Source organism: Onychostruthus taczanowskii, unplaced genomic scaffold (genome assembly GCF_017590055.1).
Source record: "Onychostruthus taczanowskii isolate IOZ18803 unplaced genomic scaffold, ASM1759005v1 scaffold11, whole genome shotgun sequence".
Lineage (NCBI taxonomy): Eukaryota > Metazoa > Chordata > Aves > Passeriformes > Passeridae > Onychostruthus > Onychostruthus taczanowskii.
Genome location: NW_024497629.1, coordinates 14,235,458 through 14,254,934, shown reverse-complemented (window position 1 = coordinate 14,254,934; position 19,477 = coordinate 14,235,458). Strand labels below are relative to the sequence as shown.

Sequence of the window (19,477 nt, the reverse complement as noted above, 5' to 3'; positions counted from 1 at the left end):
GTTCTTTTCAGTTCCATTTACAGGAAGAAAATTATAGAGACTAAGTCCAGTATCACACAGACCATGGCACTTAGTATAAAACTCAGGACCTTGTATTCAAAAGCACGAGCACCTTGATAATGAAGTTCCTGATTCTCACAAGGGCCCTTGTGTTCAGTTCAAATCAGCTCCATTTACTGGTCTCAATCCTGCAAATAACCAATGGCAAACGCATGTTTTGGCGCAGAGCTGTAGATACTGGCTGAAGTCTTCTGGAGAATCATGTTTAGAGTGCAAACACAAAGGTATCCAAAACTGTTTTAAGGGTGGTTGTGTCTTCTAGACAAAATGGACAGTGCTGTATTGTAAGTGCTACTGATCATGTCATGTGCCTGCAGTGTGTGGCTTGTTCTCATATGAATAACTTAAAGAATAATAGAATGTGAACAACAGGAGTCCCAAGAAAAGTTTGAAGGCAAGAGGGGATAATAAATAAGCAGTTTCATATTGATATGCTTTCTGCTTCAAATCTTATAAAGTGCATATTCAAATTTTTGAAACTGCATCCTTACAGAATGCTGTAGTTTACACCATAACTTAAAATGCTATGCAAATCCATGTCAACATATTTACTAAAGTCTTGCTAGCAAAAATATTCTGTGTATCTAATACTGTTAATTGTGCTTACCACACCATTTGCCATTCTATTTTAATAAATAAATTATGAAAAAAGATTTCGAATGGTATCTGGTTGTAAACAAGTTCTCTAGCCCTGAAGGTGTTAGCAAGTAAATTCAATTCCATTACAACAAATGGAAAGGTGTGAATACTGATCTAACCGTATTTGAAGCTATTTTTAACTTTTCCTACTTCTAGAATTATCAATGTAATCTTAAATGCTTTTCTAGTTTCTAATGCAATTATATGTTCTTCATCACTACTGTAGCAAAGAAAAGAATTCTAGAGGTGGAATTTCCTTCACTGCTTATTATGATGACATCCATGCAATGGCATTTCTAGTCACAGCACAGGCAAAACTCAAAATAATGTATTACATCTTCAATGTATTGGTTTTCACTTTAGATTGGTTTTTTTCCTCCCCAAAGTCAACACCTATTCAATGAAACTCTTGAGCTTTTCTTACTATTTATTTTAAATATACAGACTTTTGTAATGTTCTTGAAGAACTTGGTGGGACTCACAGCTAGAATAAAAGAAAAAGAATTTATTGTCATTCCTGAAAATAGAGGTAAAAAGAGACAAAAAAGCCAGGAAAGAAGAGCCAGTATAACCAAAGTTTAGAGATAAACAATGCAAGCTGAGTGAAGAGCTTGTTTTATTGTATACTTGCTATAAAAAATAAGGGAGCAAAGGCAGAATTCTGAACAGGCAGTGTGTAGACTGCTTTTTAAGCTGTTTGTTTATGTCACTCATGAAGAAACTCAGAACAACCTGAATCACTGTAAAGACTAGGGTTTTAACTGAAAGGCTTTCCTATGTTAAAAGCTATGGATTTGGTTATATAGTAAAGAATTTTGGCCTATCTACATCAAAAGAATAGTTATTGGATAGTTAAATGGGCTCTTTCAGTTCATGAACAGCTACAGGTATTGCTAGCTACCCAAAGAGTAATAAAATGAAATATATTAAAATGTTTTTACTGTATTGTACCCTTTTGTTTTACAATCTACTTGATGATGAACTCATGCCTTCCTCAAAAAACAAATAGTGAAATTCTGGTAAAAATCATAAGTTATAATGACAGAAATCATTGATATTTTTTCCTCTTTACTTTCTAAACAAAGCAATATTTTGAAACATAATATCTAAATTCATTCTGGCAAAAAAAGCACAGACATTTCTAAGAACCAAACAAATTTTCTGAATTAAAATATGGAAGAAGGCTATTTCACCACTCCAATTTTTTATTAAACTTAAACTAATGTTTTATAAGGCTGCAGAAATAAATGTTTTTAATTACTTTAATGCATTGTAATTATTGTTCCTATCCAGGAAGGTACTGGAGGCTCATTCTATTTCCTAAACTAATGCAGTTGGTAGGCAAAATCACTCTGTCTGCCTGTGTGTATGTAATCATCACAGCAATGCAGAAGGGAGCTCTATAAAGGGAAAGAACATGTTAAAATAAGTGCCTAAAGTTTCCTTAATAAATTATTGTGAATTCTGAATCTGAATGTATGGTATTCATATAGACCAAAATTGGAATCTCCCTTTTCAAAAAATTTCAAGTACTGGGAAATCTATACCCAGAACAAAGCAAATCTGTGCCGTATGAATTTCCCTAGTCAGTGTTTGGAGTCCTTTCTCTAGTTAGAACAATGAAAGTTCCAGCTATGCGACACCGTAACCTTAGTAAAACGAAACACTATAAAGCAGCAAGGAATAAGCTCTCACAAGGCAAAGATCAGGTTAGATTTCCTCCTGTTTCAAAGTATGATTTGACAACTGAACTCTAAAGATACCCCTGGAAAAAAATCCATGGTGGAGAAGAAAATTAACATGGACACAGGGAATTGTCTTTCATTGTTTCAGTGCAGGACAAAGGAAGGGTAGTTGGGAAAGTGGTCTGTGTGTTGTATATAACCTGAATAGAAGACTTGAGCAAAGAGCCCTGTCAGTCTGGCTTCCTCTGGGGGCACGACATTCCTTTATACAGAGGATAACTCCTGAGACTGCATAATGTGCTAACATGAATAAATTGATTCCCTGCCAGTGGAAGATTTTACTGTACTATTATTATCAACTAATCTTCTCCATTCATTTTACAGGTTGAAAAGACAAGCAAAAAGTGAATTTTTACAGTAAATTAAATAGTTCATTGAAAAGTATTTTGACAATGCATTAACATATATATTTCTTTACATAAGACAAACTTGTAAGAAACTTAATGAATTTATTTTTTTCATCACCAACATAACAGTTGAGGTGCCTTCACAGCATGGATCCTTAATAGAAAAAAAAAAAATTACCATCCCTAAAGACTGTACAAATCTATGAAGCTGTTTCTCAAAATAATCTAGAAAAAAAAGGGATTTAGTTCTAACAGTTTTCCACTGTCTGAAGGATACATGATCTGGAAGCATATAGCTGATTCAAACAGAATTCATGATTGCATATGCTCATTTTTTAAAAATGTTGAGTAAGACTGTATGAAATATACTTTTAAATATCAGATGAAGAGTTGTTTTATCTTTCGCTTATTTTTGCAGTTTCTCTCAAACAAAGCAAGAGGTCAACTCAATGCAAGAAAAAGAATCATCTGAGAAAAATTCCTCAGGTGGCATGCCATTTCTTAGCATCTGATAGATTTCTACTGGAATTATTTATCTCCTAAAGTAATTAATACTTACAATCATGAAATTATTTAGATTGGAATAGACCTTTAAGATCATTAAGTCCAATAATAAACCTGACACTGCAGGTCCACCAATAAACCATGGAGCCTAAGTCAATTACTGTGATCACCAAGTGCCACTTCTGGACATCTTTTAAACACCTCTAGGGATGTTGACTCAACTACTTTCCTGGGCAGCCTGTTCCAATACTGGACAACCCTTTCAGTGAAAAATTTTTTCCTAATATCTAAACCTCCTCTGGTGCAATTTGAGGCCATTTCCTCTTGTCCTATTTTTTGTTATTTACAGATACTGATGCACACCATCTTAAACAAAGAAAAAGGCTAACAGTCACATTGTGTTATTTTATGGAGCCTTTCAGCTGGAACCAGTGTCTGTGGTTAAATATTAGAATAAGTCTACAATTCTCAACTAACAAATAAAGAGCATATGTGGATAATTTAGGTTTGTCTTAATTGTACTTCCTACATAATTTAAGTACACCTTGTTTCTCTGCATAAGGCTAACTGTACTTCAGCAGATTAGAATTCCCATTGATTTAAGTAGGAAGCGGGAAAAGAAAAATCTATACTATGCTAAAGCTGCAGCACTCTGTTTACCAATAATGATTTTGTTCTTAGTTTAGGAGACAGAATGTCTATTTGTCTACTGAGAAAATTCTATAAGACAACAATATCCACGTTTCACCAAAATATTAATTAGGCTTCTAGTGCCTAACTGTAGTCCCACAACATAATCAATGGGTTATTTCCCAATGCTTCATTGTATGCTTCAAGCAGTGTATCAAGACCTACAGCCCTCTAAACACTTGCTTACTTTTCTTTGAGATTAAACTCACCCATACCATGATAGATCCAGTTGTCATGGGGAACCAGAACATTTCTCCCATATTTAAAAAATGCCCAAATTCTGTCTCTACAAACATGCTTTTTTTTTTTTTTTTTTTTTTTTTTTTTTCTGATTGTTTGGGAGAAGTTTGGGAGAAATCTTCAGTTTAATACTGTTTCTACTAACAAAATATGTCTTTTTTTTTCATGGCCTACTTCTTCCCTCCAAGATGAAAATTAATGCAAAAGTCTGGTTCCATTTCCAAGCTGCACAAGATATCACTACCATTAACTCCATTTCACTCTGTGTTACAATCTGTATTGGTGTAAACTGCCTTCATAGAAGTGTATGAAAGAGTATCTCTGTCATTACTGTGGCTTTAAGCTTTTCACTTTCCATTTTTTATTTTCTTTTCTAATGCTCTACAATTTACTATTGTATATTTGTTGGTCTGGTGACAGCCTCGATGATACACAATTAATAGACAGTTAATATATGTAAATTTTTTCTATATATTTTTTTCATTCCAAAATGAGACCTTAAGTTGAAAATCTCCTGAAAAATGCAATTTAATTATTCAAATGAAATTATTCCTATGCATAAAATCATGACTATAACTACCATACTCTCCCGATTTGGGGAAAAAAAAAATAAAATTAAGTTCTCCAAGCCTCCAAGACCTTGAGGTGTGATATTTACAGCATCATAAAGTTAAGTTTCTTTAGCATTCTTGTTATTTTCTGGTTATTAACACTGGAAATTTTCTTCTGAATTTTAGACTTCTCTCTTTTGCTCTCTGAAGTTTTGGTTTCATTCTGTCCTTCAGTTGTTTAAGTACATACCTGTGCTTTGCTTCCTAAAGCTTTCCAATTAGCAAAGGATTTCCTGAGTTTTCCAGTCAGTACTCTTTGATGGGAGAACCAGCTTCTGAAGGTTTAGAAAGCTGAGACCACCACTATTCAAATAACTCATTAAAAAGGGTAAAATATTTAATCACCAGCTAGCTTAACATTTTTAATATGTATTGAAAACTATTTTGTTGCAACTGGCAAGAGACCACTAAGTTAAGCTTAATTCCATTAAAGCCAGCCACTACGACCATATAGGAGGAATGTCTTGCATAACTAAGTTGATAGAACTCTTTGAAGACAATGCTGAGAGTGACATGGATGGTATGCATTTTTCAAGAAACATTTGATCTTCTGAAGGCTACACATCAAAGATTTTTGGTTATTGTAAGGAAACTTTACACAAAATAGAACATATTTTGGAGAACTGAAAAGAGCATAGTTTCATGAAGACACAAACATTACATAACTGTAAACTATAAGACAAACATTAGTCTTTCAGTAGCTTAGACACCACACTGGACATATGAGAACACAGAAGCATCAACCCGTGCAATTCAGTACAGTGAAATTCTGCTACATTGAAAAATATGGGTGCATATATTTATATCCTAAAATTTTAGTCAAGAAATGCATCCTATTCTGGACCATTACTGTGAATAGGAAGGAATCAATCTTTTCAACTTTATGCCAGTGCTTCTATGAAAAATAATGTATTAACTATGAAGTTGTGTCTCCATTATTTTAAATTGGAAATAAGAGGTCACTTGTCTGCTGATGTTTTTTATTTACTTTGTTTGCTTTCCCCCTTTTGTAGTAGCTGAGTTAAAATAATTAGGCAGCCTTTTGTAGAACTGAGATGTATTTGATTTTAGGATAATCTCTATAGAAAATCAGAGAAGTTTTCAAATGCCTCTGAGTAAACTGTATAAAGCATTATGATAACATACCAGGGTGACAATTCCTGTAGTGCACTGAGAGAGATCAGATGCTTCACATGTCCTCTGAGCTATGAATTATGATATTCAGAGCAGGTCTATCTCCTTTGAAATCAAGTACTCCTTATATCTGAAGATCTAGCACCAGTTGGTTCATATTTTTCATATTCTAAGCAAACCCTTCCTCTAAAGCTGATGAGTCTATCATTCTTTCAGAGCAAATATATGCAAACATGCAAGGTCAGTTCAGTATTGAGAAATTGTCATCAATATTTGGTAATTACACTGCTGTTTAGGAATGAAAAGTAATAAAAATGTCATTTATTCATAAGCATTAGAAAACATAAACATAACCTTTCTGCTTTTGATGAATATTGAAAAGTTAATAGTTATTCTTCACTTAAGCTCATATGACTAGTTTATATATCTAACCTCTGAAATTGTTTCATAATAAGCTCTCAATAATGACAGACTCTACTGATTTACTGTCTAGAATATCCATTGACTGACTGAACCCGTGATGATGAAACAATTGTATTCCCAGCAGCATCTATGCTTTTACAGTATATGGAGTGATACTTCTCTGGTTTGATATTATTTAAAACCTTGTTCTGAATTGCCTACTTTCTATATGTCTATATTTTTACAAGAAATCTGGAAGCATTAAATCTATACGCTTAGTTTATCTACTGATCCCATTAATCAGCCTTTGACTACATGCTAGCAATCTCTCTTGGATACACTTGGTTTATGTCTGTCATAGACATCATCTTTGTTTGGGGTTGTTTTAAAGAACATTTTACAATGATGTTATTTTAAAGCTATTCCCTGGTTATACTGTGAATGCTGGTAAGGTTGGAATGATACATGACAAATCTCGAGATTAAAAGTCATTTACCATTACATTCCAGGGATCTTCTACTTCCATTTTTTCACCTATATAGTACAAAAATTCTGAAGAGTAGACCAGGAAGGACATATTTAAACAGCAGGGAGAGCATGAAAAGAATGAAAGCTTCATCTTATGCTTATAAGTTTACTTCATACAGTCTTGATAGCTGTGACAGCTTTTACTGTTCTTTCAAGTTTCTGCCATATGACTATTTTTGAAGCATTTGAAGCATCTGCTTTTTAGCAAAATATGTTAAAAAGCATCAGAAAGCCTCCTCCATGTTCAAGCTTCCCACTTTTATAGATAAATCCTATTTTTTCATGGCTAGAATGAGCTTTTTTTTCCCTGTTTGTTTCCATGGACCTTTTAAAGGTAAAATATCCCTTTATAAATGAACCAATGGAAAATGTCCACCTGAACAAAATTAGCTTAACAGTTTGGGAAATAAATGAAAGCTACTGAGGGTGTGGAGAAGCAAAACTTTTTCTATTACAGACTTCAAACATACTGTATAACAACTTAAAAAACCCTGTCTAAAAAAAACCCTAACTAAAAGGTCATATAAAGATAGTCCTCAAAAAAAAAAAAAAAAAAAAAAAAAAAACCAAGACAATATGGTCTTCTTTGTTAGTTTATCTTCTTAACTACACACCTCACCTACTCTGGTAAAGTTCAGAAGTTTCAGTAAAATGCAAGTTACCCCAATATCAACAGGAGAAATTATTGTCTAGATAAATTAACCGTGTTATGATATGGCAGTCCTTGCCATATCATCTTGCCCTTGCATCTTCAGCATGAAGTGTAGCATTTGCTTAGACCCAAAAGCATTTAAATTCTAGGCCTTTAGTATTTAATTACAATCCCAGCTGGAGTCAGTACTTCCATAGTGGTATGCAATAGCTTATAGAACATCATAAACTGTTGCTCAGTGATTCCAGACTCAAAACAAATGTGTTCTCAGACAAAAACATTATATTCAAAGCTGTATTTTACTAGATGTATACACAGAATTAAATTCTGATAATTTGACCTAATTCAATCATTTTAGGTGCTTGGCTTTATAAAACAGCACAAAATTCATTTTGCTGCCTTTCCTGATTTGAATCAGGAAACAAGATTTTCAGAATGTTTGTGAATGAGTCAGAATACATCTGACATTAAAACATGTACACCTGCAAAGATAAACACACAAAAATATCAAAAACTTCCTTGTGATCTCATTTATATTATCTAAGTAATTAATCAGTCAGACAAGGCATACATGAAAAGAACTTCTACTACAATCACTGGCAGTAGCACAGTGACAGAAACATTACATTCAGGAAAACAGGATGAACACAACTATCATAACTTGTGCAGTGAAGTGAAAGAGATAAATCCAACACAAAAATATACTCATGTCCCTAAAAATTAAAACAATACCTGTAGTGGAAGAGAATACCTCAACTTTAAATCTTAAACCATTTTAGCTTCCAGAGATTTCTGTCTAATAATAGATAGACATATCTTTGCCACTCTAAACTGTTGTCAAACACTCATTTTCCTTATACCTGAGATCAGGAGAGAATTAACATTCAATGGATTTTTTCTTCTTTTTTTTTTTTAATTAACTCACACCTTACCTCTCCATTCAGAAAGATTTGTAGAGTGCCATGAGTATTTTGGTTATTGCAGTTATCAAGAAAATTGATCTCTTAGAGAGTTTCTGTTCTTTACACCTAACTTGGAATATTTCCATAAAATGGAAGCTGAAAGTATTCCCTCTCTCTACAGCCATTGGAGAGAGACAGAGGTAAATTTCTCTCAGACAGTAAAAGCAGCTATTACCTTTGTCTCCTTAAACAAAACTCTGAAAGTTACCTGCAATAAATATTGGCTAGTCTCTATCTTGACCCCATTGTGTAAATAGGATTATCTTAAATTCTTATTCAAATAATAATAATTTTAAAAATTATCTGTTGAATAAAGTAGTTTACAGACAGCAATCAACCCCATTCAATTTCATACTCAGAACAGTTTCATATTTAACCACAGTTTCATACTCACAGATCCCTGGATTATGATATAATGGCTGAAAGCCATCCACATATGTGAAGTAATATTCAGCAGTGCTCTGATGAAAACATTGGCAACCTCTAAAACTGTCACAGAAATAAAAGAAATCATACTGGATATTTAGCCTTTGAACTATATACAGCCCTGTAGAATGGTGTGAGCCTGTGAATTACAGTAACAAAACCTGTTGGCTGTTTTTCATAATAGATGGTGAAGAAAGAAGATGTTGTCATGATAACAGCTGGGATTCTGAATAGATTTCCACAGCAAAACATATTACAAGTGGGCACCAGAGGACAGTCAAAGTCTTCACTCATTTATAGATATTAAAATTTTGTAAATTATGTACTGTGGCTGCCTTAATGCTTTTCTTTAGTTATCATCCTGGAGCATGATAATTTCCTGGCTCATGAGCCACATCTGAAGGCTTTTGCCCTAGATATGTTCACAGACATACACACATCCCTACCTACTTCCAAGAGAGAATGAGCACTCTACCCCCTTGTAGCAAGGTGTATTACTGATTAAAGAATGGTGATGTAGTCAATTTCTAACAAAGCTGCTATGCCTATCTCACTTCTAAATTATTCTGAAACAGAGGAGGAGAACACTGCTGAAGTACAAAATGACACAGTACTTAATTTCTTGTTAATCACTCTTGTTAGTTGGTTTAGAATGGCACTGAATTCAAATTCAGCTGAGTGTCCCGGACCCATTAAACCTGTTGAAAGAACATTTTGTAAGGGAAGAATTTGACCTTTCTTTTCAAAGGTACAGAGAGGTAAGCAAAGCATCAAGTTCAGACTTTTCCTTCTACATAATTTCTACTAATTCCAGTCTGCTGTGGGTGTTTTTAAAAGAGTATTGATCCAGATTTAAAGAATAGAGTAACAAAAGAAATTATAATATTATTTCTCAGCTGCTCCTCTCTTTGTTTTGTAAACAATACAGTGTTCTTCAGTTTACAAATTAATAACTGTCCCTATGTTATACTCTTCTCAGCATATACAGTAAAGGAGACAATGGGCACAAACTGAAATAGAGGAAATTGCACTGAAAATTTAGAAAAAAAACCCTTTTTTCTCAATTAAATTGATAAAACATTGAATTAATTTCCCAGAGAGTTTGTGCAGTCCCCATTCTTGGTGGCAAAACCCAACTGAGTTGGACAGTGTCATGGGCAACCAGCTTTTAGCTGGGGGCTTTGACCGAAAAATCTCTGGGGATGTCTTCCAAACTCAGCTATTTCTGTTATTCTATTAAATAATTCCACCTTAAGGCATCTGCTGAACATGCACTTTCAGCATAAAAAGCTCAAATCATGACAGTATTCCCAGAAGAAAACTGAGCAGCTAGGAGATCAATGACACCTTTGACACTGGAGGTCAGTACAGTATTTCTTGCCTGATAATCTTAGACTTTACTCTAGGCCAAAGCTGGTGTTACTGTTGCATTCCTAGGGCAAATCTTGGCATAAAAAAATTTCCTATTTAAACAATCTCTTCAAATAAATTTAGTAATAATATAGCAATCTGATATTGAGTGATATTTTCTTCTTAAGATGGTTATCTACTGAAGATTCAGTTTCCCTCTTCTCTTGGCTGATCTATTGCTTACTGAATGTCACCTGGAGTGAGGTAAATGATTTTCAAACAGCCCAGTTTGGCACATAGAGTTCAGAGGCCACTTTATCATCAGAAAGGTGTTTCAGTACTGATTTATTATTCAATTTATAGAATGCTAAACTAATAGTGAATAAGATGTTCTTCCATCAGAATATTTTTCTGATGCTGCACTATACAGTTTACCTCTGCAGATGCAGTTTGTGGCTTTGTCTAGCCTACCTGAGAATGATTAGACACACTGAAGGGGAAGGAAACTACCCAAAAGTCGATTCCTTCCTAATTCCTTCCTAATTCCAGGCAATACTGCCTCACTGATTCAAACCAAGAGCAGATTCCTTCACCATACTTGAGCAGGCGTGTTGTAAGAGAAATATGAAGCAGAGCTTCTTTCAGATCCATCCCTCTCTTGCCCATTAGCTCAGTTTACAGTGCCAATCACTTTCCTGACCATGTATAGCTCACAAGAGCTCCTGAGAGCACCAGATGTGAAGAAAATTCCCTTTCCTTAAACCTTGAATGGCCATAAAAGTCAGGATATATATTTGTCATTAATCATTTAATATTGACTGGTAAGTTAGACTTACAAAACACAAAAATTAACCATACTATTCCTCAAATATGGAAGTCATTGCCTATCTAAATGAATAAACACTCTTGGATACATGAAAGTTCTTTAAAACACTTGTTGTTTCATTTGCTGAGAAATTTGGCAAAACTTGTCTCAAATTTTGTGCTAAAACAACTTCTTCCTTGACTTCAGAAACAACTGTAAAAAATAAAAACTATTAATATAATTTGAAGAGGTAATAAAGTTTTAAGTATTTCTTGCTTCCCTTTCTACTTGAAATTATTTCAAGGATAAAGTCCTATAACCAGGAAGCATAGAAGTCCCAACAGTGGAACCCAAAAGGTCCAAGAACTGCCATACAGGAAACCACCTGTGAGATTCTTTTTGAACAATGCACAAGAACACATCTCAATGTGCAAGAATGAAAAGAAAAATCTAGTGAGGATTGGTCACTTCTAATAAGCTTTGTTATACAGCAATATTTAAATAATATATCTGGACATGAAAATGAGTGTATTACAGGGACCTATTTCTGTTCAGACACCTCAAGGCTGAAAATGGCACAGGTACCTTGGGATGCCTTATTCACATTTACCCTCATAGTGTCCAAGGCCTTTTGATGTTTGATGGAATTCTGATATCAGAGTACCTGACTAATGTAGAAGCACCCCTGCTGCTTTCAGGGGTCTTCAGCTGCTGGCTACCTGCATTTTTTTGCATTCCCCTCACTCTTCAGCTGCCAACCAGCTCTCCCTGCCTACCCCTCACAGCTCTTCTTACTCAGCCATCTTCATCTTCTTGTTTGCTCAATGCTACCACAGCATCCAGTAAACAAACTGGGGTTTCTTCTTTCCCAGGTTTCTTTTCCTACAAAAGACTGCCCTTCTTAATGTCTAGCTTCATGCACAATTCAGAACATTTCTGAAAGTGAAGTCAAACTCTTTTCTCTAATAGGCAGAGCAGAGTTGGATGCTATGATTTCTGGTAGGAGTTTCTGGTTTAATTCACTGGCTTTAGATTCAGAGCAGAATTAGGCCATTTGATGCTAAATTCTCAGGATGTGTCTGAATAAAAATAGTACAAATACTGTGGCATTCAAGCTCTTCATCCATAATATATTCATCTTGAAGTGCACAGCTGCCATGCATATATTTATGTAACTGTTATCTGTAGAAATAGTTAAGTATTCAGTTCAACTCTGAAAAAAATATTTAGAAAAGTTAAGGAAGGCTAAGTGGTGAGCACAAGCAAGAGGGATAATCATTAGACATACATGTCTTCAGAAGGCAACAAATCACTAACATTTTCACCTGAATCACTGAAGATACATAACATAGCTAGAAAATGTACAGAGAGGAACAAGGACGGCCAGACATTTGGAGAAGTGAGGAATCTAAGCAGAATGCAACTTTTCAGTTAATAAGCAGACAGCTTAAGGGGGCAATGACAGGCATTCACTTTTCACAGTCAAAACACTTGAGGCAATCCATAAAATACTCAAACACAAAGCTTAAACCAAAGACAATGTAATTAATTTATAGAACCTATTTCCATAACATTTTTGAAATCAATATTGTAAACATGTTAAAAAACAAGATTGGATAAAACCATGAACAATTGAGACATCAGAAACTTTTAAATAAAGTATGACCTCCAGCCTTAGAGGACCAGACACAACAGAAGCTGGATATGGATCAGACAGGAAGGTGGCAGCATTCCCTACAAACCCCATCTCCTGTAGTTTTTCACTATCAGCTACTGAGATCTTTTGTCTCTCCCATTTTGGCAGCTGTCTTGCACTTGCCCTACATTGTTCCCAACCTTCACAAATAAAAGAGCTGCAAGTAACCTGGTCTGTGTATGCAGTAGGTGCTGAGGGCTACAGGAACATCTGTAGCCTCCCTGCTCTACCCAGCTGGTACAGCTATGCAGAACCTCCTTACACCTGCCTCTACTTTTGCCAGATTTCTGCTTCCTTCCTTTCTAAACTTAACTGTGCAAAGGCTTTGGTGCAGCAATACAAGCACAGTCATATTAATCACCAATATTTTTATTCTGTTGCATCTCTGGCAAGCTCTTGGCAGTATAGCAACAAACATCCCAGTAATAAATGAGCTTTTAACTGCACCAAGCTTTACTATTCAGCAGCTGGCTTGTGGTCTCTGATCAAAACTTAATGTATATGACCCCTGCATAGGCAGCACACCAAATAGCAATAACAGCAACAGCACTAATAAAAATGTAACACATTGCTCTGACCTCAAGTTAAGAACATAGGTCAACTATCTTCCTAACTATACCAAAATCTATTACTTCAGGGGCTCTTTTCCTAAACTACACTAACACACTACTGAATTGCAGCGACTTAGGTAAGTAGGAGCACAATGCCCATTAAGCCTCCATAAACAATTAACTTTTGCAGCTAAGCTTCACAACAAAACAACCTGTCTGCTGCCGTGGGATGTTGTTTCATTCGTGTAGGTCATTGGTAAGGTAATAGACAGTTTTACCCAGCAACAACAGAAAAGTAGCAAAATACCAGCACAGCACACCCTTTGATAAGCTTAATAAAAATACAGATCAAGTTTATAACAGAAAAAAATTGAAAAAAACCCCACAATTCCCTCACTTAATTGTATTTCAAATGTTTGCAAAGTATACAGAATTTTACTGCTAAAGATACCCCAACAAAACATACATTCAATGTAAAAAAATGCCTTAAACTTACCTCTTAGTTTACACTGATTTAATATATTTTTTCTTCTACTTTTCAACTTTCCTTGCATCTTGGGAATATAGTGGTTTTCTCCACCCGTTTCCTTCCTCTCACCTCCTCCCCCTCCAATCTGGCCTCCTTTCCTTCCTTGGAGGTTTTTAAGCTTTAATTTGAGAGTGTAAAGCTGAAAAATATTTGATACAATTTTTTTTTTTAATTAGAGAATTGAGCTCCTCACCATGGTTGAAGCATTTCTGGGAACAGCACCAAAAAGCTGGAAGCTACTGCACTGAGTAGCCACAGCTTATCTCTTAAAATCATCACTCATTTATTTTTCCCAGACAACTAATGTTTCAGCATTTTACTTACAGACATGACTGCAGTTTAGGAAACTAGAAATGAGTCCGAGTCTCTTTGTTCAATTTTGGAACATGAAAACTAGATTCCCAAATTCCAGCGTGGGCCCATCTCCAGCTGGAACAGGAACAAGACTCACCAAGTGGGATTTGACAATGTATGAGCTGAGGCTTAAGTTAGTCACATTTTAAATGAGCTCAGAAGGGTATTGATGATTATATGTTCCAACTGGAGGAGGTAGTTGTCAGTCTGCCTGCAGTGTGCATGTCACCACACTGGGGAAGGGGAAATATTTTAGAGCTTGTGTGGGATTGGGCTTGCTGAATGGAGCACTTGGGAAGTCTCCTCTCCTATAATTTGGATATTGTTGGGGAAGGGGGGAAAAAGTATAGGTTAGATATAATCTCCAGGAACTCTGTAACATGCATTCACAGCGAGAGGTGTTGGAGAGACTTGGCATTTCTGTATGCAAGTGAGTGGAAGCCTACAGCCTGCTTTAGGTTTCCATTAATTGGCTTTACAGCCTGTACATATATTTTTTTTTAATCTTCATTTGGTATGGCTAGAGATTGCTTTCATCTAATAAAGAATATTTTCCTGATAAGATAGCAATCTGTGGTAATGCTAAATAAGTCATATCTTTTGTAAATGCTTACACATTTCAGGTATGTGTATAACAGTAGTCTTGCTCTCCATTCCTTTTTTTGTTCATTCATTACATTTGTCTTTCCTCTTACATTACCCCTGCTTGAACAACAGCAAATTGCTCCTACAACCCACTTATTCGTGTGAAACTCAGCAATTACATGTCTAGTATTTTACACAATCTATCTGCACATTCTTTCAAAGACAGTATTTCCCTTTTAGACAGTATACTGACTACAAACTGGACCTTTCATAACCAGAAAAGGTTTTAGTGTAATTGAATGTGTATATTTTTGTCTATTTAGTTAGTATGTTTAGGAATATAAAATCAGTTATGAACTAGTTTACCACAGATGCATTAGCTTCTCATTTCTCTCAATCAGAATATGATACATTCATAACTCTTGCTCATGTTTCTAACCTCTAAGTATCATTTATTTTCTGTTTCCCGCTGTTTACATCATCTGCTGACTTCATTAACATGCTGTTCACTTGCTTTCTTTAATACTATTAATGAAACTGTTAAAAAAGGCTGAAACAGAGACTAATCATTATAGCAGCACATGGGACAACTGGAATGTGTCATCAGCCAAGGTTTCTGCAGCAAGGTCTAAAAGTCCATTTGTCAAAATCATTCCTTTTAATTGGTTTCATTAAGTTACTTTTTCAATTGACCGATGTTTAATTGTGGCATTACCAGAAAACCATTTGTGAAACTTTGGCATAAAAAAGGCTGACTGCTTATGTGCTTTTGTCTAAACCAAACATACTGGAAAGTTTGAATTTGCTTCAGAATGGGTTTTAAACTACTTACTACAGTTCTCCTTTCTATTTACCTCTTCATACTCACTATTTCATACCATAGTTTATCCTTACAGATTTGAGATCCTTGAATTAACTGCATGCAATTGACAAAACAATTAGGTTGTTTTAAGGCTGTGCAGAAGGATATGTGATAACAAACAAATAATATTAAATAGAAGATAATATTATTTACATAAATTGACACACATAGTGAGAATATATATGAATTCAACACAGACAAAAACAATTCCAAATATATTTCCAGCATAACAGAGGGAAGAATGAGAGGTGTCTGTTAAACACCAAAAAAACATAAACAGAGAAGGAAAAAAACCTATTTTACCTGCATAGTTATTGGTGACCTGCAAACACTAACTGAGCACAAATTAGACTAGAAATGAGAAAGTAAGTAACAACCATGAGGAATGTGAGCCTTCAGATAAGTCTTCCAGTACACGTAGCCAAGGCAATGAACATAATGCCTTTAATACAAAGCTGGCTTTGCTCACAGTAGGAGTTGTTAAGTGGTTGCTTGAAAAGGCAGCCAGCCCTGATCTCAGACATGGTGGCCCTATCTGCCTTCCAGCTCTGTGAGCACACCAACAATTCTTAACCCCTAACTTTGTCTTTGAAATTACTGATTCACATTTTCTTTGTACTGAAAGTCTGGAATAAATACTGCTCAGTTTTGATGGACTTCAATTGCCTCATGAAATCTGAAATAAGAAAATGCAATTATTAATCTTCATTACTTATAAGACATGAGCGGCTGAATTTTTAAGTGTCAAACTTTTGGCCTCTAAAAAATTAGTTTTCAGTAAGTACACATGGGGGAAAGCTTCACAAGCAAGAGCACTCTTGAAGACAGTGGATTCTGGCACTGACCGGGGTCTTTGTTGAAAAAGCTCAAGTTCACTACTCCTGACATGCAGCAACTACATCAGGGTCTGCTGCCTCCCCAGTAGTATCAACACAGACCCAGGAAAAATGGCTATAATCTAGACCAAAAGAATACACCCTGGACATTTTTTTCTTCTTTTGGGGACAAAAACCACAGAAAACTCTCATGGTTTAGAAAAGATGAAAATATTTTAATCCAGAACTATTTTGAATCTGAGAAGTGACAAAACTGATAGAAAAGGACAATCAGGCATTTTTGTAATCATAGTATTTTGAGTATATGGGTCATTTCATTTTGAGGTTTTCAGAAAAGACTTGAGGACATTCAAAAATTTCAGCATATCTTTTTATACAAAAAACCCAGTCTCAATTAAAAAGACTATCAAAAGATTTGCTCATGGATATGTATTTGATTTCATGGAATGAAGCATTCTTGATCCTCCTAGGAGCATTCTCCTCTAAGTTTTTAACTCTTATCAGTGGCAGAAGGAGCTTTGGTGAAAGTTATTTAACCTTTATAGTGCATTGTTTACATAGACTACTCCAAGAAAACTAACAGGGCTGTTACTCTAGGTACAATCTTTTTTGTTTGGCTGAATAGTTCTTGGCCTTTTCAAAGCACATGACTCATTGTTTTCATCAGCCTATGATCATAATGATACAAAGAAAAGTCACAGTAATTATAGAGCAGTCTTCATAAGAGCTATATTTAATAAGCTATGTTCATCCCTGTTCCAACTCCACCAGCTTCTGTCAAAAGCAAGGATATATTTAACCGTTATGTGCTAGCTGGCATAGCTACAATTATTATCCTTGAGAAAGCAGCAATGCTTTGGCCCTTTTAGAGGTTAAACCTTATTTTCTGTCTGCTAACAAAAATACTGAATAGTTGAAATAAATTTAGAGTGCAATAAATGTTCATAGACTTCAAACAAAGCATTCTTTCTGATATCATGTCTATAAAAGGCTTAATTGTGTTTTTACCTTTTCAGTTTGACAACAAAAGCAGTGATGAAAGGCGAACATACATATATCTGTATGTATGCATGTATCACCATAAATACAAGCATATTGGCAAGAAATATTAGAAGTGTATCATCAAAACCCTTTCTTTTTCATTGGATTATTAGTTGTTTAAGTACAACTATTAACTTCAGAAGTCTTTAAAAAATGGAAAAAAAATTCCAACTCTTTATCTAGAGGAGATCACAATGAACAGATGAGACAGCAGGAGGATACAGTCTGATGAGTAGCACAAAGAAAAAATGAGAAAAAAGTTGCTCAGGATACATCTTAGCACACAAACTGAGCATCAGATGTAATCTGTTGCCATCACCAGGTGGTTTACATATTTATCTATTATGAGTCCTCTGCAAATGCTATTTTGAATTATTACTGGAAATTTATTTCAGCATAATATGAGATAATAATAATAATATTAATAACAAAATAAACTCAGGGCACCAGCACCAGCCTGGTTCTATTTTATCATTCAATTCAACCACGGAAAAATAATTCAGACTACCTTGAAGGAAGAATAGGCATATTATTGACTTCAAAGGGCTCACTAACAGTAACATACAACTTCTGGCATCATTTCAGTTTCACTGGTTCTTGATAATACTGTTTACTTCACAATACATTTTTAATTAATAAACAAAATAATTTACATAGCTTCTTTCTTTGTCTGTTTGCTAGCATGTGTTCTGCCACACAAATGTTTACTTCCTGCTGCCCTGAAGAGGAATCCTTGTGCTCACAGTGGAGGAAAAATATGGCTCAGAGAATCAGATCTACAGAACCATCCTGCAATAACTGGTCATTCAGGATGGGAGGAATGAAAAATAAAAATTTAAAATTATGGGGGGGGGGGGGGGGGGCGGGGAAAAAAAAAAAAAAAAAAAAATAAAAAATGGGGGGGGGGGGGGGGGAGGGCAGGGCAAAAATATAAGATTATAATAACAGAATTCATTAATATCACATAATATTAATAGAATTCAAAGAACCAAACACATTTTATGTTCATTCCAGAACTCCACACATTCTTCCTATTCTTAAAAAGCATGAGGTATAAAATCCTTCCATCTCATCTACTGCATACAAGATATCTATCTTCCCACACTGCCATCCAATACAGCTCAGAATTCTGGTCTTATAAGCCTCAACATAAAATGTGCTGTTCTCTCTTCAAAAGCATATGTTGTGTTTATAGGCTGGCTCACAGTCACAGGGATCATATGTGCCTGTGAATGTATATGAGAGTGCATGAGACAAGACTACTGAACCTATTGGTTAATTTCTAATTAAAAGAGAAGACAGTGAAACACTGGGAAAATTCTGAAGCAACCTTGTATTGTGATATGCAGAAGAATGCAAGCTGCTGTTCATTGGTGTCTCCATAGAAACAAGAAATATTGGGGGGTGTAAGACACTGTCAGAGGACTAAAAAATTTCAGCTTCAGCAGAAAACAGAAAAGCACCTGAGGGATTTTTTTTTTTTTTAACCAGGAAAACAAATATTAATTATTCATTTCCTATATGGGAAGCATCCATTTTTAGATGAGTTACTTAACATACATCAGGATTAATTTATGGAGTGGCTAATCCTGTGATTTTCTAATCCATAAAATCTGTAGAAAACGCATCGTTACACTTCTAAGTATAATGCCAAGAGGAATATAAGTAGGCTCTCAATGAATAATTGAAAGGTCTATTCAATGTGCTGTTAATTCTTGGTAACATTTTCACACTTGCTTTAGACAGTGCTTATGCATTCATATGAATATTGGCTCATAAGCAGAACCCCTTTTTGGCTTGTGCAAAAGGTGTCCCCAGGAGAATTAAAGGCAGTGGGGAGACATTACTTCAAGACACTGTGCTGTAAACCTGCTCAGCATCCCTCCTACTTCAGATGAACAGAGACTCAAAGTGTGCAGCTGCAGCAA

The 19,477-nt window shown here is 35.1% G+C and overlaps 1 protein-coding gene across 1 annotated transcript in view; it reads right to left on the bottom strand.

Annotated features, from left to right (window-relative positions):
• DLGAP2 (DLG associated protein 2) overlaps window positions 1-13,911 on the bottom strand; it is a 288,437-nt gene extending 274,526 nt beyond the window's left edge. The window contains exon 1 of the mRNA XM_041420908.1: window positions 13,839-13,911. Coding sequence (XP_041276842.1) covers window positions 13,839-13,896 — 58 coding nt within the window. The 5' untranslated portion in view covers window positions 13,897-13,911. The remainder of the gene's footprint in view (window positions 1-13,838) is intronic.
• Between the last annotated feature and the right edge of the window lie 5,566 nt (window positions 13,912-19,477).